This window comes from Danio aesculapii, chromosome 24, assembly GCF_903798145.1.
Source record: "Danio aesculapii chromosome 24, fDanAes4.1, whole genome shotgun sequence".
Lineage (NCBI taxonomy): Eukaryota > Metazoa > Chordata > Actinopteri > Cypriniformes > Danionidae > Danio > Danio aesculapii.
In genome coordinates, this window is record NC_079458.1 from 5,051,489 (window position 1) to 5,070,487 (window position 18,999).

The 18,999-nt window shown below is 36.7% G+C and overlaps 1 protein-coding gene across 1 annotated transcript; it reads right to left on the reverse strand.

The window, feature by feature from the left end:
• Positions 1-5,987: 5,987 nt before the first annotated feature.
• sbk1 (SH3 domain binding kinase 1) lies at positions 5,988-17,268 on the reverse strand. The gene is made up of 4 exons (XM_056450854.1): positions 17,106-17,268; positions 10,397-10,581; positions 9,153-9,355; positions 5,988-7,300 (listed from the first exon to the last, which is right to left on the reverse strand). Exons 1-4 carry the CDS (start codon positions 17,144-17,146, stop codon positions 6,527-6,529), a joined length of 1,203 nt encoding a protein of 400 aa, XP_056306829.1. The 5' UTR covers positions 17,147-17,268; the 3' UTR covers positions 5,988-6,526.
• Positions 17,269-18,999: the final 1,731 nt, after the last annotated feature.

Sequence of the window (18,999 nt, forward strand, 5' to 3'; positions counted from 1 at the left end):
TACTTTACGCATTAACACTGTAAATATTTACATTACCCACAGTAACACTGTAAATATTTACTTTAGTCATTAAAACTGTAAATATTTACATTACTCAGTAACACTGTAAATATTAACATTACTCAGTAACACTGCAAATATTTACATTACTCAGTAACACTGTAAATATTTACATTACTCAGTAACACTGCAAATATTTACATTACTCAGTAACACTGTAAATATTTACATTAATTACAGTAACACTGTAAACATTTACATTACTCAGAAACACTGTAAATATTTACATTACTCAGTAATACTGTAAATATTTACATTACCCACTGTAAATATTTACATTGATCACAGTAACACTGTAAACATTTACATTACTCAGAAACACTGTAAATATTTACATTACTCAGTAACACTGTAAATATTTACACTACTCACTGTAACACTGTAAATGTTTACATTGCTCAGTAACACTGTAAACATTTATATTACTCACAGTAACACTGTAAATATTTACATTACTTAGTAACACTGTAAATATTTACACTACTCACTGTAACACTGTAAATATTTACATTACTCAGTAACACTGTAAATATTTACATTAATCACAGTAACACTGTAAACATTTACATTACATTACTCACTGTAACACTGTAAATATTTACATTACTCAGTAACATTGTAAATATTTACACTACTCACTGTAAAACTGTAAATATTTACATTGCTCAGTGACACTGTAAACATTTATATTACTCACAGTAACACTGTAAATATTTACACTACTCAGTAACACTGTAAATATTTACATTAATCACAGTAACACTGGAAACATTTACAGTACTCAGTAACACTGTAAATATTTACATTACTCAGTAACACTGTAAATATTTACACTACTCACAGTAACACTGTAAATATTTACACTACTCACTGTAAAACTGTAAATATTTACATTGCTCAGTAACACTGTAAACATTTACATTACTCAGTAACACTGTAAACCTTTACATTACTTACAGTAACACTGTAAACATTTACAATACCTAGTGACATTGTAAATATTTACATTACTTACCATAACACTGTAACTATTTACATTAAGTAACACTAAACATTTACATTACTCCGTAACACTGTAAATATTTACATTCAGTAACACTATAAATATTTACATTATTAACAGCAACACCATAATTATTTATATTACAAGGCTGTAGCATGTAAATATTTAAACTACCTCAATTGTAACACTGAAAATACTTACCTTACATCACTGTATCACTGTAAATGTTTACATTTTCTCACTGTAACAGTGTAAACATTTACATTAATTCACTGTAACACAGTAAATGTTTACATTACCATGCTGGATCATCATACTTATGTACATTACCATATGTGAATATTTCAATTACTTCACTGTAAGACTAAACATGTACCTCACTGAAACAACATCAGACACATTTCACACAATTTTTGTGTTTTCTGAATAGTTTTTTCAGTGTGGTGTAATTACTTTAAGTTGTGGTAAGTGTAATTTTAAAAAGTGGGTGATCACATGACAAATGACAAAACAGACTGTCCATTCCATGTGCATTAAATCTGTTTAATTAGCTGTTTATCATTCAGAACAATCTACGACTGTATCACAATCCTTACAGCAGCTAAATAACATTTAATATGATATATATTTACCCTTTTAATTTCACAAATTAAAAACACCAACTATCATAAGTGGATAAACTAAAGTCATTTGAACATTTACCATGAAACAGTCCTATAGAAAGAACAAATGCATCAGCATTAAACCATTATTATTTTTATCATTTTTTTCCACGTGTCCTTGAGTTATTTTGAATGTGCTCTTTTGCAACACAAGTACTTCAAATATTACGACGTTAACTGCTCTATGTACCACCTAAATCGATATCTAATGCGTCCTATGTAAACATACACTTTAATTTAAGACTAAAAACAGTCTGTGTGGAAGTTAGTTCAACGATTGTTTGTTCTCAGATACAAAAGGAGCTACAAATTAGCACTACCTGACGAAACAGTCACAATGTCCCAGGGAGCAGATGTTCTTGCTTTTTTTTTGTTTTCATTAACCTCCGGAGGCTCGGTTTACAATTGATCCGTTTTACGAGGAAACAGAAGATTGGTCTCGTGTTCAGATCTCTAAAAACAAAAACCTCCAGCTTCTTCAAAGATCTCCTAGAAAGGTGTTTGAATAACACATCAAATACAAAGAGATGTAATAAAATCCCTGTGATCTATGGAGACTCTTCAAAAACGGTTTGAAGATTGATTCAAATCTCTCGGGATGTTCATCCAGATTGTCTCCAGGTCGTCGTGGCATCCGGTTTGGCTACTAAAACTAAAAAACAAATCCAGTATAAAATATATCTTACTCTTCTATTGGTGCACATTGTGCGATTGTGTCATATATAGGCTGGATTCATGATGTGAGCCTCCGAAAAGGAATGACTTTAGATAAATGTTAAGTGATAAACACATTGAAGCTACTAGGGCTGCACATATTAGGTTAAAAATCGGATTATATTTTTGTTTTTTACAAAATATTGCAATCGTTTTTTGAGGGGTTTGATGTGCAATTTGTAGATATGGATAAATTAGATGAAAACTTGGTTGTATACCGATGTGGCAGTAAAATCATAAATTTAAGTATTATTTGATTGTTAAATAAATACAGTACCTGACAAAAGTCTTGTCGCCTATCGAAGTTTTAGGAACAACAAATAATAACTTGACTTCTAGTTGATCATTTGGTATCAGAAGTGGCTTATATGAAAGGCAAAGGCCTCTAGATTACGCTTATTTGACCAAAATAAAATATGATCATGCCTTCATTTTTAATTCTTTAATTAGGACAGTACGGTTTGACTTTACTAAGACAAAAGTCTTGTCACAGAAATAATGTCCAGTATAGAATATAAAGTCATGGTGCAGTGGAAACAGAATGAATATTGTGTCTGACTCCATCATGAGCTTGGAGGACTGCATCCATACATCTCTGCAATGACTCAAATCACTTATTAATAAAGTCATCTGGAATGGCAAAGAAAGCGTTCTTGCAGGACTCCCAGAGTTCATCAAGATTTTTTGGATTCATCCTAAATGCCTTCTCCTTCATCTTACCCCAGACATGCTCAATAATATTCATGTCTGGTGACTGGGCTGGCCAATCCTGGAGCACCTTGACCTACTATGAACCTTGATGTGGAGGCTGAAGTATGAGAAGGAGCGCTATCCTGCTGCAGAATTCGCCCTCTCCTGTGGTTTGTAATGTAATGGGCAGCACAAATGTCTTAACACCTCAGGCTCTTGATGTTGCCATCCACTCTGCAGATCTCTCGCACGCCCCCATACTGAATGTAACCCCAAACCATGAGTTTTCCTTCACCAAACTTGACTGATTTTTGTGAGAAACTTGTCTCCATGCTGGTTCCAGTAGGTCTTCTGCAGTATTTGTGATGATCGGGATGCAGTTCAACAGATCATTCATGGGAAAAATCCACCTTCTGCCACTTTTCCAAATAATCAACTAGTTATTAAAAGTCAAGTTATTATTTGTTGCTTTCACAACTGGGATTGACGACAAGACTTTTGTCAGGTGTATAAGTGTTTAAGGTGTATACTGTTGGATTTAATTTGAATTGCATTAAGCAATGTGACTATTTTATATTTATTTTAATGAATTGTGTAGCCCTAGATGCCAAGTTTCATTTAAGGTTTAGTTCACCCAATATCCTTCACACTATTTATCATGCCATTCCCAGATGACTGATTCATTAAATAAACTTAACACAGGGTTAAAAAAACATTAACATAAATACATAAAAAGTATAAAAATTCTTAAAACATACACACATTATATTTATATTATATAGAATAAACACTCATCACTCAAAACATTTAACTAAAATTAAAATCAGAAAACATAAAACAATAATTCAAAATAGTAACAAAATTATAATAATTTAATAATAAAGTCTCCAAGACAGACAAAAAGCAGCTTAAAAGTGTCCCATAACTTAAACACAATATTCTAAGTCTTGTAAAGCCACACGGTGATCAACTTTCCTTGACGAACAGTTCAAAATTTAAGCTGAAAATGACTAAAGAAATATGTCTCAGTTTGGGAGGTTTCTGAAAAAGATGTTAATCAATAAAGGTGTCCTTAGACAGCAAGAACTTTAGATAACTACCATGGACTATTTAGGAGTTGTGTGTGTTTTATGTTTTAAATGTTTTATAGATGGGGTGTCACGGTGGCTCAGTGGGTAGCACGATCTCCTCACAGCAAGAGGGTCGCTGGTTCGAGCCTCGGCTGTGTCAGTTGGCATTTCTGTGTGGAGTTTGCATGTTCTGCCTGTGTTCACGTGGGGCGCTTCGGTTTCCCTCACAAGTCCAAAGACACGTGGTATAGGTGAATTGGGTAAGCTAAATTGTCCGTAGTGTATGAGTGTGAATGAGAGTGTATGGGTGTTTCCTAGTGATGGGTTATAGGCTGGAAGGGCATCCGCTGCTAAAACATATGCTGGATAAGTTGGTAGTTCATTCCAATGTGGCGACCCCGGATTAATAAAGGGACTAAGCTGAAAAAATGAATGAATGTTTTATAGGTTTTATCAAAATAATTCGAAATAATATCCATGTCATTGAGAAATATATATAGCATAACTATAGTATGAATATTGTTTTTGGTCAGTAACTTATACTTTGGATCAACTTTCCTTGACGAACAGTTACAAATTTGAGCTGAAAATGCAAAAAGAAATATGTCTTTGAGTTTGGGAAAAATTCCCAGCTAGACTTTTCTGACAGGGTATACAAAAAATACTAATTTGTGGATCTCTTTACTTCCGGGTGCAGCTATATTGCCTTTGTGGCTGGTGTATTCTGGGAAATTTTCTTACCCCTTGGTTTCAAGTGTGGTCCTGAAAAATCTCAGTTCGAAGGGCTATCTACCCCTTCCCCTTAGCCCTACGCCTTCAAGCTGAAGAGAATTGGGACACCCCCACCCCTTCACGGAAACACGCAAAACGAGGGGTAGGGAGAAGGGGAAGGGCTAAGGGGAACAATTGAGATTAGGCCAAAGTGCCTGTTTTGCTAAGTCTGTTACGTGTGATGCATGTCTTTGGGTGGTGGGAGGAACCCGGGGGAAACCCACGCGGACACCGGGAGAACATACAAAGTCCGCACAGAAACACCCACCGGCCCGCCGAGAACCTGGACTGGCAGAGTTCTTGCTGTGAAGCTAATAGTCCTAACCACTGGGCCGCCGTGCCGCCCAATGTATGAGGAAAAAAAGGAGGAGGAGGAGGAAGGGGGGGGGGGTTCTTCCAGATGAAGATAAATGTGGAATGAAGACTGTTGTTATTTATAGTAACTAAGGAATCATATGAATGGGGAATCATGATTAGATAATGCGAGACCGGCTGTTGTAAATCATTAACACTCGAAATTAATTTATAAATAAACTTCACTTATTATTAAAAAACAATTTATATATATATATATATAGACAGTTGAAGTCAGAATTATTAGCCCCCTTTGATTTATTTTTCTTTTTGAAATATTTCCCAAATAATGTTTAACAGAGCAATGAAATTTTCACAGTATGTCTGATAATATTTTTTCTTCTGGAGAAAATCTTTTCTGTTTTATTTTTGCTAGAATAAAAGCAGTTTAAAAATTTTTTAAAGCCATTTTAATGTCAAAATTATTAGCCCTGCCTAATTAACCTAGTTAAGCCTTTAAATGTCACTTTAAGTTGTATAGAAGTGTCTTGAAGAATATCTAGTCAAATATTATTTACTGTCATCATGACAAAGATAAAATAAATCAGTTATTAAAACTATTATGATTAGAAATGTGTTGAAAAACTGTGCTCTCTGTTAAACGGAAATTAGGGGAAAAAATAAACAGTGGGTCTAGTAATTCTGACTTCAACTGTGTATATATATATATGTTTCCTGATTTATGAATGTTTAGATTTTTAGACTAAAAATAAGTCAAAAACTAAGTACGAAAAGCAGTGTGTGGCTTTAGATGGCTCTGAATATTGTGCTTTATGTCATTTCAGGATCCTGACAGCTACATTACGGAGCATTGTAAAGTATTCCTTCAATTTATTTCCGCACAAGAAAGAAAGTCATACAGCTTTGGAATGACATGAGAGGTAAATGCTCCTTCTTTCTCATTTCAGAGTGAACTATTCCTTCAAAATGAAAACTATTTCATTGAATACACATTTACCGGTGAATCTACCAGTGTCTAGAGCTAGCGTGACCTACCGAAGGTGTTACTGTGATCTTCTTGTACTATAAGGTTTCAAAGTCTACTTCTTAACAGTCTACATTTACGCCTCTTCTTCATCAAAACACCCACAATGTTGTCCTTCTTGTGCACACGTTTTCCAGTAGTACTTCTGTAATTATATTGCTACCTTTAATGCTGTCATCCCAAGAATTGTCATACACTTTAAGACCCGGTTTTGGCTTCATACGCAGATCTCAATAGGAGTGGTCATCATCACTTTGCTCTTGTCTTGGCGGTTTGGCGACGGGCTTTTGGAGGATTCCTCTCTAGAAGAGTGCGGTTCGGATAGGATGCTACGTTTCAGGGGGGTGGGGCGTAAACAGGAAGTGCCTGATGGAGGGGAGGGGTCTGCGTGTCTGTGGGCGGAACAATGTGTGGCTCCTCCCCTAGACATTCTACAGGAAGCTCTTCGGCGGTGATGATTGAGCAGGTCGTATTTCAGGAAGTAGAAAACCTCTTTAACGCCACACCTCCGCTCTGGCTCCAGCGCCAACAGTCGACCAAACATACGTAGTGCATCGTCAGAAAAGCGCCGCCATTGGGAGGGAACGGCGCCAGGAGGAAACGCCCCCCGCTGCCATCGTTGAAACTCTGCAAAAAATGCATCATTCGGCAACGCTGCCTCCCATGGAAAGTTCCCGGTCAGCATGCAGAAAAGCAGAACCCCAAAAGCCCACACATCCTGCGTCGTGGCCACGATGATCCCCTCAGAGACTGAGGCCTGACACACTTCGGCGGCCGTGTACGGTATTGTGCCGCTGATCCGCTTGATTCGGCTGCCCGACCGCCGTGTCATGCCTAAATCCGCTAATTTCACACGCCGGCACTCGCGGTCGAAAAGCAGAACGTTTTCTGGCTTCACATCACGATGGACGAGACTCTTGCTGTGCATGAAGTCCAGAGCCAAACCCAGCTGCTGAACACAGCGCTTCACCATCTCCTCCGGCAGACCGGCCTGAAGACAGAGACAGATGATGAGTATGTACAGTTAAAGTCAGAATTATTAGCCCCCTGAATATTTTTCCCCAATTTCTGTTTAACGGAAAGAAGATTTCTTTAACACATTTCTAAACATAATAGTTTTAATAACTCATTTCTAATAACTGATTTCTTTTATCTTTGCATGATGACAGTACATAATAATTCAATAGATATATAGTGATTTTTATGGCTTGTTTCCACTGACTGGTACGGTACGGTTCGGGTTGGTACGGGTCACCTTTATCAGGCTTGCGTTTCCACTACTTTTGGTGGGCGTGGTGTATGACAGAAAGTTTCAGTCGACGTCATTCTTGCTCGAGGAAATGTTTACAATAAAGCTGTACAGGTCGCTCACATATCATATGAAAAGCACTTCTCACAAAACAGGCTTTCCACACATAAATACTTGTGTAGAAATGTTCATTACTGACTTCTATGAACATGAGTTGATTATAACTGCAGATCAATGACAGTGCGAAACAGCCTACTGTAACGTCTGTAATTATATTAAATAACTAAATAAATGAACATATATAAACACATACAGCCCCTTATTGTCTCCGATATGTTACCAACTACAGAAGAACTACACACAGCAGACATTTAGTCCTTATTTAGGTTCAAAAACAACACAAAATATAGCCCACAGTCAGTGAAAACCTCTCATCTGTGTCTGTAATCTTCAGCAGCACATGTAGCCTCTGTTAGACAATAATTCCATCATTCCCGGTTCATATTAGTCCAAAAGGTGATAATAATAATAGTTAAACATGGCGATTTGTTAATATTTGCTGAAAATAATGTGCTCCTCTTTTCCCGGCTTCTGCTTTGTTTTTTAGCGCTTCACTCTCGTGTTTGTCAGTGTCTGACAGGATCGGGTTTCAAAAGCACGTCAATAATCAAGCGCAGGTTATTATCTTCAGCTCAAGAAGTTTGTTATTTTAGATATAGACGCGCAGCGAACGTAAGGAAAAAATCGAAACTGCTTGCGCTTCAGACTGCCTCGTAAAAAACTACGAGGCACAGGGTAGATTCTGCTCTACTCCATGGCTTTGTGGCTGTTCATTAAGACGACGACAAGGTTTGTTTGAGCCCAGGTCGACCATGGCTCGTTTTTATATGCATATATAATTCCGCTGTAATCTCTCTGTGTATTTTAAACATGGCAGGTTTTTTGTTTTCATTGTGGCTTGTTGCGTAAGCGAATGACGTGTCTCTGTAAACCAATAGCATTCAGCTCCGCGTGTGGCTCCGCCTTTTGGTACCCTTTCTCGTGTTTGGTGCCGAAAAAGTGGTACAGTACAGTCCGGTTCGGTTTGCCTTTTGACAGTGGAAACGGGCCATTAAAGGCTTAACTAGGTTAATTAGGCAAGTTAGGGTAATTAAAATAGCAGTTTCCAAGATTCAGAACTGTAAAAAATCCTCACTTTAATTTTTACATTTTTTAAATAAGGAAATATTACTAATATTACAAATGTGAACATTAGCTAAGGAGCTTACAGTGTAGGGCTTGATCATCAGGCAAATTCGCTTCTGTTTGTGTCATCAGTCTGGCAACCTCTGTGTGTCGAGTCATCAGAGGTGGTGGGTCGGGTGAAAAAAACTCTCTCCAATGTTTTGAATTTGGACTGAAATACCTAGTTCAACCACTAGGTGTCAATCCTACACACTGCACCTTTAATTACATTCTTCCAAATGCATTCTATTGCATTTTATTGCATGTTGTTTTTATATGCATTTTGGGTTTCAAAATGACGCGATGTAATTTGTAAAATGTGATTTACAAAGAAAATACTGTCATATTATAGTGTTAATAATAATAATACCTGAGGTGGGATGATGTCGAACAGGTCTCCAGCAGGCGCATACTCTTGGCCGAACACATAGCTGTCCTCCGTCTCAAAGAGAACGTTCAGGACTTTGATGATAAACGGGCTGCAGCCGAGTGCTGCGTTCAGACTGTATTCACGCAGAAAACTACGCAGCTTTGTCTTGTTCTTGCTCACGTACTTCAAAGCCAATTTAGTACCTGCAAAAATATGAAATAAATAAATATATGAAATAAATATGGTGCATAAAGAGTACTGTGTTTGAATTAGGGGTGTGCAATACTGACAATATATATATATATATATATATATATAGTTGAAGTCAGAATTATTATAAAGTGACATTTAAAGGCTTAACTAGGTTAATTAGGTTAACTAGGCAGGTTAGGGTAATTAGGTAAGCTATTGTATAATGATGGTTTGTTCTGTAGTCTATCGAAAAAATATATAGCTTAAAGGAGCTAATAATTTTGACCTTAAAATGTTTTTAAAAAAATTAAAAACTGCTTTTATATCAGCCGAAATAAATTAAATAAGACTTTCTCCAGAAGAAAAAATATTATCAGACATACTGTGAAAATTTCATTACTCTGTTAAACATCATTTGGGAAATATTTAAAAAAGAAAATCAACTGTATCTATTGATAAAACAAATACGAGACTAAATCTACCAGTAGGTGGCAGCAAGTGCCTGTGTTAATGAATGAATGTTTTGTAACACTTGTAACAACATACAGTAAGATTTGATTACTGTTAGTTAATATTTTTACGAACATGAACCAAGAATGAACAATACTTGACGTGTTTATTAACCATAACATTTACTAATGCACGCTTAAAATCAATGTTGTGCTTGTCATCATTAGTTAGTAAGTTAACAAATTGAAAGTGAACTATTTTATTGTCATTAATGTTAACAAATATAAATAAATAATGTAATAAATGATTTGATCATGGCTTTTTCATGTTAGAAAATGCATTTACTAATCAATTTTTAGTGTACTTAGTTTTACAGTTTGAATATTAAATAAATTACGCAAATGATTTAAAAAAAACAATGATTCAATTAGAAACCAAGCGACTCAATATTAATTATTGTTTTGTTGAGCTATTGTATAAAATCAGCATCACTGTTGTGTAAAATCAGTATCATATTTGCGACAATCAGCAGCATATTGTCTTGATTCCACTAGAAAGAAGTAAGTAGGGAATGACACAGCCTCATTTTCATACTGACTCACCCTGCGTCCGGTGCACTACCAAGTCGACTTTGCCGTAGGTGCCTTTCCCCAGAGGACCAATCAGCTCGAACTGCTGCTCTACCTCGGAGGCGGAGAGAGACGTGATTGACAGCGCCTGCATGTCCTCGACTGGAGCTCCACCCATCCCGTTGCCCCGTCCCGCTGGAGGAACACCAACCTGGGCACTGACAAACACATACAAAACACACACACTTTATCATACCTGTTAACCGTCTCGTTTTTCTGTCTCGCTACCATCCCGTAAAGGTATTTTCCCGTATTTCTCCCCTATTTTATTCTTTCTCTGAAGGATGGCAAATAAACATTAAAGAGCCGAGCCTCCCTATACCGAACCACAAGGGGCTGTCCTTGCTCTTAAATGTGAGTCTGCTGTGCACTTTGTTAAGGCATGAAAACACTTTGAAATAAATATTAAAACGGCGAGATTCCCTTTCCTTTTCATTACAGGTGCCGTCTCCCCTTTATATGCAATCCTCAAAACAGTCATATAGAAGTGCGTGACTGTCAGCTGACGCGCTCCATAGTGATAAATAGACACTGTTTCCCAAACGAATTCTGTACACACGATTTAAAACGGAGCGAAAGTCTGGGTTTTGGGTGCGTGTTTAAACAGTCATACACATAATTAATAATAATAATATATAAAGATGTCGATCTTGGTGGGGGGTTTTTTTCAAACACAACTAATTTCATCCTAAATGACCATAAAAAGTCAGGAAAACAACCGAAAGCTTTCATTATAACGTTAGATCTGTGCATTTTTAATGTGACTAAACTTGTTATTTATTGTAATCAAATGAAAAAAATCTAAATAAGAGATTCATTGGTTGCTCTTTAATCAGAATGTGTAAGTTATACAGTGAAGAAACGGCTAATGAGATTTGATAGCTTGATTCTATTTCATTATAATAGCTTTTAATTTTAATAAGCTGAACTGTTTGCGAATGTATTTACTGCTAATGTACACTATTTGTATACAATATATTTTTTCTTTTGTAAATAATATAAATAAAACATATTACTGACCATTTCAAGAGTTCACACTTAGCTGATAATCAATAAAGCGTATTTGGCATGCTGTCCCGGGAGAGAGCCCTGAGCTCGTAATATCCTCGAGCTCGGGGCTCCCTCCCGTTATTAGGGCGAGAGGGGAGTTCGAGCTCAGGTAGGTCTCGAGAGCTCCCCTGCTTGTCGCCGCGTGAGAAGTGTAAACTAGGGTTGTTTTCGGTGATAATTTGGTTTAATCTATTGCTATGGTATATGTTTTTGGACGGTGGGAGGAAACCGGGGGACCCGGGGGAAACCCACGCGAACACGGGGAGAACATGTAAACTCCGCACAGAAACACCAACCAGCCTGATAGGAGGTTGGACCAGCGGTCTTCTTGCTGTGAGGCAACAGTGCTAGCCACTGGGCAGCCGTGTCGCCCTATCGGAAAAAAGAGGGAGGAAGTAGGGGTGGAAGGAGGGGGAAGCTTCAAGACGAAGATAACTGGAGTGAAAAACTCTGGTTATTTATAATGCTTCCGTAATTATCTGATGGGTCAGATTACGGAGCTAATGAGGAGCCAGCCGTGTTGATCATAAGCACGTGATCCTCTCGAAATTAGTTCATAAATAAACCACACTTAACTGTTTATTTACAATGGAACAGCTCCAAATGCACATGTTTAGTACATGTTTAGACATGTCCTCTTTTCTTCCCTTTTGTCAGCACTCTGTTTTCCTCGTCATGTACCTGACTCGACGAAGCAGTCAAATCTTTGTAAATTTTTGAAGAGCGCTGAGGTCTGCTGCAGCTCAGGGGAATAAAACGCTGACCCAGAATCAGTCCTGACGTCCTCATCATCATCATGAGTGCTGACAGCAGCCTGCGCTCGGCCTACAGCCACTACAACAACAACAACAACAACAACAACAGCAGCAAATGAAGGAGAACACGACCTTAAAACGACCTCTCCAAACCCCTGCTGTCCTGACCGAGACTTAGATGAGGTATGGATTCTGGAACACTCTCTGAGCTGCATTAAATCACCTGCCGTTTCTCTCCGCTGCTTCCTTCTCAAGCGGGGAATTGGGCTGAGGGGAATCTGAGGGCATGCATTTTCTTCCTTTTTAATTCTGTGAGGCTCAACACACTGGATGGTGGATTGGAATGACAGGAAAAGCTATTTTTGTAATTGCGATGGAAACAAATTCACGTTCGTCCAACACTGCTTAATGACAATTAAATCCATTTTGAAGACAAATAAGATAATTTAGGGAAATGCTATATGTTTTCCCACAAATATTTATATATTTTTAAATATTTCCCAAGTGATGTTTAAATATTTTTTCAACACATATCTAAACATAATTAATAGTTTTTTCTTTAAATTTTTTATACATTTTTAATACTCAATTTAGTTACGTAAAAAAATTATATATATATATATATATATATATATATATATATATATATATATATATATATATATATATATATATATACATACACAATTTAAGTCAGAATTATTAACCCCCTGTTTATTTTTTTCCCAATTTCTGTTTAAATGAAGATTTTTTCAGCACATTTCTAAACATAGTTTTAATAACTCATTTCTAATTACTGATTTATTTTATCTTTGTCATAATGACAGTAAATAATATTTGACTAGGTTAGGGTAATTAGGCAAGTTATTTTATGATGATGGTTTGTTCTGTAGACTAAAAATATATAGCCTAAGGGGGCTAATAATTTTGACCTTAAAATGGCTTTTGGAAAAACACAAGTTGGAAAAAGAATTAATATGCTAAACAATATAAATAAAAATGTATATATAAATACATTTTTTAAATAAAAGCATTATTAATTAAATAAAACTAAAAAATGAACTTATAAAAAGCTAAATAAATACATTTTTAAAAGGTTTTTTTAAATAAAATTATTATTTTATAAAAAAATATCATGAATTAAGTGAAGTAATAGAGAATTGATGTTTACATTTTGCAGTTAAGTAATAATTAAATAAATAAATGGACTCATAATTCATAATTATTAATTATGGGTCATAATTGTATACATCATATACTATGTTTATAATCATATTTATAATCATAATTTTATGTAAATAATGACCTTTAGCTCAATTTTTAAAACTGATTTGATGTTTTACGGAATATGTCTATATTTATATATATATAGACACAGTTGAAGTCAGAATTATTAGCCCCCCTTTGATTTTTTTCTTTTTAAGTATATCCCAAATTATGTTTAACAAAGCAAGGAAATTTTCACAGTATGTCTGATAATATTTTTTCTTCTGGAGAAAGTCTTATTTGTTTTATTTAGGCTAGAATAAAAGCAGTTTTAAATTTTTTATGAACCATTTTAAGGTCAAAATTAGTCTACAGAACAAACCATCATTATACAATAACTTGCCTAATTACCCTAACCTGCCTAGTTAACCTAATTAACCCAGTTAAGCCTTTAAATGCCTCTTTAAGCTGAATAGAAGTGTCTTGAAAAATATCCAGTCAAATATTATTTACTGTCATCATGGCAAAGATCAAATTAATCAGTTATTAGAGATGAGTTATTAAACTATTATGATTAGGAATGTGCTGAAAAAAAAGCTTCTCTCCGTTAAACAGAAATGGGGGGGGGGGTGATAGGGAATAGGGGGCTAATAATTCAGGGGGGCTAATAATTCTGACTTCAACTGTATATATACAGGACCACTGAGCCACTGTGCCGCCTTATATGTAAATTAATATTATATATTATATGTTATTTTAACACTCAAGTAAATGTAATAATAATAATAATAATACTCTTTCTGTCACACTATTTAAATGCAGTTACAAACTAAATGTATCAATTCAAACCCTCTGGTTCATTTAAAATAGTCAACAATATGAAATGTAAATGTAAAACACACGCTTGAGTTCATATCTGAACAGCCCAGCGCCAGCAACATCAAGGTCATTGGTTTGATCCTGAGGGACTGAGCCATAAAAATCACCCGTCTGATGAATTTATGCAAAATGTAGCATTATTTCTCCACACAGTCTGACTGTGAGTGTAAAACAGAGCGAGCATGAAAACAGGACGTTTTGTACAATTTATTTTTAATTCTCAAGAAATTTAACAAAGAAAACATCAAGTAACAATTTCAATCAAATGGAAAATACTTCAGTAAAATACATTTTATAGTGTAACTTCAGAATCACTTAGCTGTAATAATAATACCTTTGACCTGTGGTTTCTCTTAGGTCACATTCATTTCACAAACTTTGCTAATATTTAAAAAAATACCAACTTATGTTTACATTCAAACACCGGCATATAAAAGATAAATGCATCAATGCTTTACAAAAAAAATTGGTCATTCCATTTTCAGTATTAGACAATTCTATAATTCCAATAGAATCTAATTTTAAATTCATTTATTTTTTCAATTGTTGTTATTCATTCATTCATTCATTCATCTTCCTTCAGCTTAGTCCCTTTATTCATCAGGGGTCACCACAGCGGAATGAATCGCAAACTTATCTAGCATATGTTTTACACAGCGGATGCCCTTGTAGCTGCAACCCAGCACTGGAAAACACCCATACACACTCATTCACACTCATCCACTACGAACAATTTAGTTTATTCAATTGTGCGCATGTGTTTGTGCTGTGGAGGAAACCGGAGCACCAGGAGGAAACCCAGGCCAACACGGGAAGAACATGCAAACTCCACACAGAAATGCCAACTGACACAGCCAGGACTTGAACCAGCAACCTTCTTGCTGTGAGGCAGTTGTGTTACCCACTGCGCCACCGTGATGCCCTAATTTTATTCAGTCATTCATTCATTTTCTTTTCAACTTAGTCCCTTTATTCATCAGGGGTCGCCACAGCGGAATGAACCGCCAACTTATCCAACCCATGCTTTACACAGCGGATGTCCTTCCAGCTGCAACCCAGTACTGGAAAACACCCATACACTCTCATTCACACTCATACACTACAGCCAATTTAGTTTATTCAATTCACCTGTACCGCATGTCTTTGGACTTTTGAGGGAAAACGGAGCAACTGGAGGAAACCCACACAAACACAGGAAGAACATGCAAACTCCACACAGAAATGCCAACCGACCCAGCCAGAACTCAAACCAGCAACCTTCTTGCTGTGAGGCAATTGTGCTACCCACTGTGCCACCATGCTGCCCCCCTAATTTTATTCATATTCAACTGTTTTTATAATTTTTATATTCTATTTCTTCTTTTTTATTATTTAATTTTAGTTTATTTTTACATTTATGTTTTTAACCACATTCTTTCACTTTTATTTATCGTATTGTTTATTTTTTTAAAGATATTTATTGCACTTGCGCTCATTTTTCGTTGTATTTTTTGTTTATTAAATTTGATTAAATGTAGTTCATTTGTTTCACATTTATTTGTTTATTGCTTTTTTAATTTAGTGTCTTAAAATGAATCGTCATTTACTTATTTTTTATTAATTCAATTCAATTCAATTCACCTTTATTTGTATACAAAGCGCTTATACAATGTAGATTGTGTCAAAGCAGCTTCACATAAAAATGGAAAACAATATTTACATTTTTGCTAATTATGATATTTATTACATTACATAATATAATAATATATTGTATTACACAATCAACACAATTCTTAAGTTTTCTTTTGGGACAACTTAATAGTTTTATGTTCAATCCACTTACATTTGTAAAAACAATTAAATGAGTTTGTTCGATTTGTGTTTGGGGCTGCTGTGGAAAACGTATGCTGGAATAATTGGTGGTTCATTCCGCTGTGGCGACCCCTGATTAAGCCAAAAATAAATTGAATGAATGAATATTATATTATATGGCTGGCGATGCGGTGGTGCAGTAGGTACTGCTGTCGCCTCACAGCAAGAAGGTCGCTGGTTCGAGCCTTGGCTGGGTCGGTTGGCGTTTCTGTGTAGAGTTTGCATGTTCTCCCCACGTACGCGTGGGTTTCCTCCAGGTGCTCCGATTTCCAAAGTCCAAAGTCCAAAGACATGCGGTGCAGGTGAATTGGGTTAGCTAAATTGTCAGTAGTGTATGAGTGTGAATGAATGTGTATGGATGTTTCCCAGAGATGGGTTGCAGCTGGAAGGGCATCCGCTGCGTAAAACATATGCTGGATAAGTTGGCGGTTCATTCCACTGAGGCGACCCCAGATAATAAAGGGACTAAACCCGAAAAGAAAATGAATTATATTATATTATATTATATTATATTATATTATATTATATTATATTAAATTATATTATATTACATTAGTTTCATAATAACAGTTCATTTTAACCAATTTTCTTTGCCGTTTTTCCTGAATGCATTCTCTATTATTAGCAAGCTATTTAATAAAACAGTTGTTTTAGCTTTCAAATTAATCTTTAACTATTTTTTCCCTCTTTATTTATTTTTCCACCTCATCTTTCCTGTCTGCTTCTACAAACACAAACAATCCCGCCTATAACAATAAAACAAAGCATCACCAACTTCCCCAGAAAAGAGCGAATACACAATGTACATCCAGCAGAGCCAAACAAACCCTCAATTACAGCAAGTGCCCTTTCCTTCACAGCAGGTCCTTCAAGACGCCTTCAAACAAAAGAAATGGATCCACACAGTTTTTTTGTTTTTCTTCCCCCAGTCCTGAACTCACCTGCCGGCGCCCTGCTGTCTCTCGCCCTCATGTTCCTGCATCCAAACGCCACGTCCGATCCGACAGCACTGCCTAGGGATTCATTGCAGAGAGAAGTGTGAATGGGTGCGGATCATGTGCACATCGCTTTACATCCTGAGCCTTGTGGAGAAGCGCAGTCCTGCTCGCTGTTTTCTTTGTGAGGGAAACAGCATGAGGAAAGCGGAGCATCACTCGTGTGCTGTGAGTATGGCAAGCCCATTATACATTTAGTATACAGACCTATAGTGTCTGTTAGTGGTGGCATAATACCAATTTTTCATGTTTGATATCGATGCTGGTCCAATATCAAATAGGTATGCACCAATGTCATGCGCCTGCCTGAAAGCTGCTGTAAGACATTAATTCATACATTTTCATTCAGCTTATTCCATTATTAATCAGGGATCACAGCAGAATGAACCGCCAACTATTCCGGCATATGTTTAACACAGCGGATGCCCTCACAGCCGCAACCCAGTACTGGGAAACACCCATACACTCTCACATTCACAGAAACATAAACTACGGCCATTTTAGCTTATTCAATTCCCCTATAGCGCATGTGTTTAGACTGTGGGGAAAACCGGAGCACCTGGAGGAAACCCACGCCAACATGAAGAGAACATGCAAACTCCACACAGAAATGCCAACTGACCCAGCCGGGACTCGAGCAAGCGACCGTCTTGCTGTGAGGCGACAGTGCTAACCTCTGAGCCACCAAATTTAGTCACTGAAAAGATTTTTAAAAAATTTCATTCATAGAATTCCACATTGGTCAAAAATATCAGCCAAAAAAGGTTATTTTGTACCGAGGTACCCAGCAATGTTCAGCAGCTGTATGAAAACACTATGTGTGCTTTTGAAAACACTATTGGTTGGGTTTAAGGGAAGGAGGAGGGTGGGTCACTCGATCAGGTAGTCAGTCAGCCAGTCATTCAGTCGACAGCGGCCTCTGGTGGATTTACATAAGAAGAGCAGGTGTGAATGGCACTTGGGAGAGAAATTTGAGATACACAATTTTGAGAAATTTGAGAAAAAAGCCTACACAGCGACCTCTGGTGGATTCGTGAAAACAAAAATTGCAAAAAAAAACGTAGCTCCTGGGACGTATTTGGTGCTCTCTAGAAATGTATATAGGGGTACATTTTCAGAATGAGTCTGGGTTGATTAAATGTCAAATCAGCTTGCCATATAGAGTGCATGTATGTCTATGTGTGTGTGTGTGTGAGAGAGAGATTGTCTGTGCATGTGTGTGTTAGAGAGAGAGCGAGAGTATGTATGTGCGTGTTTGTTTTCGTGCCATACAAGGACACAAACTTGTATAACACTGGTATTACAAGGAGAAAGTGACTTATGAGGACACTGCCCATGTCCCTAATTTGTCCAAAGGCTTATGAATCATACAGAATGATTGTTTTTGAGAAAGTAAAGATGCACAGTTTTCCGTAAGGGTTGGGTTTAGGGATAAGGTTGGGCGAGGGCTCTAGAAAATACAGTGTTTTAGTATAAAACCTATGGAATGTCCCCATAATTCACAAAAAAAACCTGTCGATGTGTGTGTGTGTGTGTGTGTGTGAAAATAGAGAATGTGTGTTACAGACCGAGTGTGTATGTGTGTTTGTGTGTATATGTGTGTGCATAAAAAAGAGAGAGAGAATATGTATGAGTGAGAGAGCAAGAGTGAAAGTGTGTGCGTGCGTGTGTGTGTGTGTGTGTTCGTGTGTGTGTGTATGTGAATGACCCAGTTCCCCGCGCTGCTCTCCTGTATGCCGGTGTGTCCGCTGGTGTGTTCAGGGATGTTTGCCTGCAGCTCGTCCACATTCAGTCTTCATTCGCACACCGAGTTTAACACACACACACACACACACACACA